The sequence below is a fragment of the Athene cunicularia genome, assembly GCF_003259725.1.
Source record: "Athene cunicularia isolate RWA chromosome 4 unlocalized genomic scaffold, athCun1 chr4_part1, whole genome shotgun sequence".
Taxonomy (NCBI): domain Eukaryota; kingdom Metazoa; phylum Chordata; class Aves; order Strigiformes; family Strigidae; genus Athene; species Athene cunicularia.
Window position 1 is genome coordinate 25,202,722 of NW_020799098.1, and position 4,110 is coordinate 25,206,831.

General features: G+C 36.6%; 1 protein-coding gene across 16 annotated transcripts in view; it reads right to left on the minus strand.

Moving 5' to 3' along the window:
• The window catches only part of APBB2 (amyloid beta precursor protein binding family B member 2), a 131,116-nt gene that overhangs the window by 4,050 nt on the left and 122,956 nt on the right, over positions 1-4,110 (minus strand). For all 16 annotated transcript variants that reach the window (XM_026846534.1, XM_026846542.1, XM_026846535.1 and 13 more), the window contains 4 exons: positions 3,340-3,427; positions 2,186-2,269; positions 1,570-1,685; positions 600-779 (listed from right to left, as the gene is read on the minus strand). In XM_026846534.1, coding sequence (XP_026702335.1) covers positions 600-779; positions 1,570-1,685; positions 2,186-2,269; positions 3,340-3,427 — 468 coding nt within the window. The remainder of the gene's footprint in view (positions 1-599; positions 780-1,569; positions 1,686-2,185; positions 2,270-3,339; positions 3,428-4,110) is intronic.

The following is a 4,110-nucleotide window of genomic DNA, read 5'->3' on the forward strand; positions in this document are numbered from 1 at the left end:
CTGCAACAAAGCAAAAGCATTCTGCAATCCTTACTGTATCCAATACTTTCCCCGAACATTTTAAATACACTTTTAATACTTTTTCATTAGATGTAGTCAAACCTCCATTTTAGCTGTGACAAACAGCTGAGCTGATGTTAATGAGACATTGCTCTGTCAGTCTGTGGGCAGAAACTGTTGATTAGCACAAGATGGATACTAAATCATATGAACAGCCCTTCAAAAAATGAAAATAAGTTTTCTAGATTCATCTATTCTTGAACAAGGATTATTCTCACTACACTGTCATTGGATTGTATAATACAACTTCAAGCAAAATGTTTTTCCAGCGTTAGATAACTTGTGTAGTGAAAGAAAAGATTTCTGACTTACACAGACGTTGCAGAGATTAGGAGGGAAGTTGATTAAACGGGCATTATTAACTAAATAGAAATTTCAAACTTAAAAATGTTTAGATCTTAATTGATTAAATATATCAGAATCCCTGTTTTTATCTGTTCTTCTTCCATCTTGGAATTAATATAATTGCAAATACAATTATTTATGGAGGCAGTGAAAAATCGAAGTGCTATTAGATGCCTTTGAAGAAGGTCACTTACCATACAAGCAGCCTGAACAGCTTCTGATACATTGCCTGCATTTGGTTCACACCAAAAAACGTGGCACTCAAAATGCTGGTTTCCTGTATCCATAATGAAGGCAAATGTGTGAATGTCCTTGCCTACTCCCATGAAGGACAGGAACCGCACACGACACTCCACCATGACTTCCTCTTCATTCTGGTTATGAATCAGATGATTATTCATTACTACTCGATATTCTGTAGAACTTTACTTTCAATTTTAAGTTTATTAAACGGGGGGCAGACACATGGACATTGATGCAGTATTGCGGAAATCTTTTTTACCTCTCTGCATATACCCCGTGTGCTCAGGCCTGGGTTGGATCTCTCCTTCTGAGTTATCACCAGAAGACCAAGGCTTTGAACATTAGCACTGAGCAAGCATACTGTGCATTTTAAATACTGCTTATTTTGTGAAGAAACAAAACGTCGTGGCTATCACAGCTCCAAAACATGTTTCCCTATCACTGGTATGTTATAGAGATGTTGGTTTAGTACCTCATCAACAGACATACAAAAAAATTACTTGAAAGTTTCATTGTAGTAATCTCTATGGAAAATGCTCTACAAAAGGACAGTGATGTGAAACACAGATTTTAGTACTATTCTTTGCTTCCACCCTAAGAATAAGGTAAATGCAGTTTAAAATTTAGGATTGCTACTTAGGGCTTAACCTACAATATTTTAGGCTCAAAGTTTCTAGAAATGACACCACTGAATTTGTTTTAAGTATCTAGTGAATGCTTACAATAATTTATTTCTGAGAACATGCTTGGAGTGGTAAATAAAGCTGAAGCTGATACAAGCAGTAAGAGTCTCTGCAGAACTAAAATGCAAAGTAAGCAAATGAATTCTAGTGTAAATCAACTGTTTCTACTAGTGTTTGTGTGTTCCTGGTTTTCAACACTCCTATTATGTTAAATGTGTTTTAAACAAGACAGCCTTACTCTTTCGCTAATGACTGTGACAGTAGCATCAGCAACATTCATGGTAACTGGCATCCAGTCTTCTTTGCTGGAGGAAGCCATTAGATTTTCGATGGCACTGTTCAGAGTATCCATTCCTAAAAGAGAAGAAAATGCAATAATGAAAAATAAACACTTAAGTAAACAGTAACAAAATTTTTATTTTCACAAAGTAGTACAGAAAACAGATTGTTTTGGAGTCCTTATTAAAATTAATTTGATGATGGAAGGAAGGGTTGTGAAGTTGGTTTTCTCCATCTGCAAACAAAACAGGTATCTCTGGCTTTGAAAAAACAGTAGCATCTTGTTCAGCTGTTGCACCATTTCAGTTCTCCAGGGCCCCTCTCCTAAGTAGCAGAGCTCATATTCAGAGAAAGCAGTAGAAAGAAACTCTGCCTTCTTGGCAGCTCCCAAAAGACTCTGGTTGCGAAGCACATGTTCATATGAGGCCCTGAATATTAGATGTCTTCATGCCTGACCCACATGAAGTACAAGAGTTGCTACCCTGTGAAAATCGTGCATTTACACTTGGCTAGCCAGAGCCCAGACTTTAGAGTTTATGCAAGGTACTCTGGAAGTCACTTAAATGTTTACATACCCACAGGTTTAGCTACAGGTAGCATGCCCAGGTACTGGACGTGGAACTTCTGTACCAGTTCTGTCTTTGGTGTTGGGAAATCTACTGCATGGGAACAAAAATCACTTTCTGTTATCAGCATTCACAGAAGGAAAACCCACTTTTCTTTCATCAATAACATAAAACAGTTTACCCAGTAATTGTGCTCTGAAGATAGTGTATTGATTAAAACAAATTTTTGCTCCTTCTGACAACAATGCTCAATAATTTCTAAAGGAATTAGGGATAACTTTGCACCACATAATTCTTGATCTACGCTAAGAATAAGGTCATGTTGTATTGCTGGCATATTAAAAACCAGAAAATATATACGAATGTGTCTCTGAGACATACAGACCTAAGTTTCACTGTGTAAAATTTGGAATTTGTTTTTAATACCATCCCTGTTAATATGTTAAACAGAGTCTGTGAGTAATCGATACCACTATCTGAGCAGACAATTACACAAGCTGATACATGGGTTAGGAGTAAGATACTCAGTATAAACTGGTGGATCTAGAAGCATATAATTTCTTGTAAAGCTAAAACAAAGTATGTTTGTTCTCCTGGAATACTTTCAAAATAACAACTATTAAGCTATGACTAATAAACGCATGCAAAGACAACTTTCTTCTACCATGTAGAGTATGCAAAAGACCTTTAAGTTAGATGACAACCCATTTGAACCCCTTGCCTTGGAAGCTTCTTAAACACATGCTGAAACCTAGGAGGAGTCCTCCTACAGCTTCTCTGAATCCAAGTGATTAACCGGAGTATATTCTGGTTTAAAGGAAGTTTTGGCCAATTTGTGCAGTCTCAAGTCAGGAGATATTTTGATTTGAAAAGAACAGTAAGTGCAAGTAGCCACAAATAAGTAAGACTGTGTTTCTAACATTTGTATTTCAAAATAAAAGAGGAAATGCACAAGTTGACATAAATGAGTACGACCCCATTACTGTCAACACAACCAATAACATAATACACTAACAGGTTACGTCAGATACAGTAATTAAAAAACAGGATTACACTCCTGATGTCCCTACCCAACATGCTCCATTTTGGTCAAGAGCATCATCAGAAACAAAACATGTCAAAAGTAGAACCATCCCAAGGATACTAGCTGTAACACAGAGTACCTTGCAGAGGAACATCAAGGGTGACATTTGTCCTCTCTTGTAATGAGCTGCAAGCCATAGCTTTAGCATTCTTCCGTTCGGCCATAATCTGAAGAGGATGATAATACATGTTTTATTTTTAATATACAGTACAGTAGCAATTACAAATTTACTCCTTTTACAACTCTAGTTTCTGACATCTGAAATAAGTCAGAAGCTATATGATTGAACACGTTATTCTTTTTAAATAACAACTTTAATTTTCCTCCAGTTTATTCACCATTCCTTAACTACATAAAGAGCTGGTGTCCAAGCCTAGATGAAAGATAGGTGGACGAGGAAAAAAACCTCTAGCCATTTTTATCAACAGCAAAATTGCAGTAAGGAGTAATATAGCAAGAAACATAAATATTTAACACACAGAGAAGAGTGTTCATTATTCATGTTCCTCTCTGATCCATCTTCTGCTGTGTATAATTTTTTCCTCCATTTTTATGTTTCTCCTGGAATTAAAAATTCCATGTAGAATACCACCCGTTCCTCCCTCAAAATGTACAATATTAGCAAAAGTGGGGAAAAAACCCACAAAACATTTCAAAATAACCACTTTAGATGATTATTCCCCACAAATATATGACTGAGAAGGGACCCAGGGAAGCTAACAGAGGTTTTCCAAAGCTCATATATGAGGCACTGATAACTGTTAATTGTAATTTAGTTCTAAAGATAACTGGTTTTCCAGCAGATGACACTTGGACTGAAGATGCTTCTAGCATATTCCCCCCCCCCCCC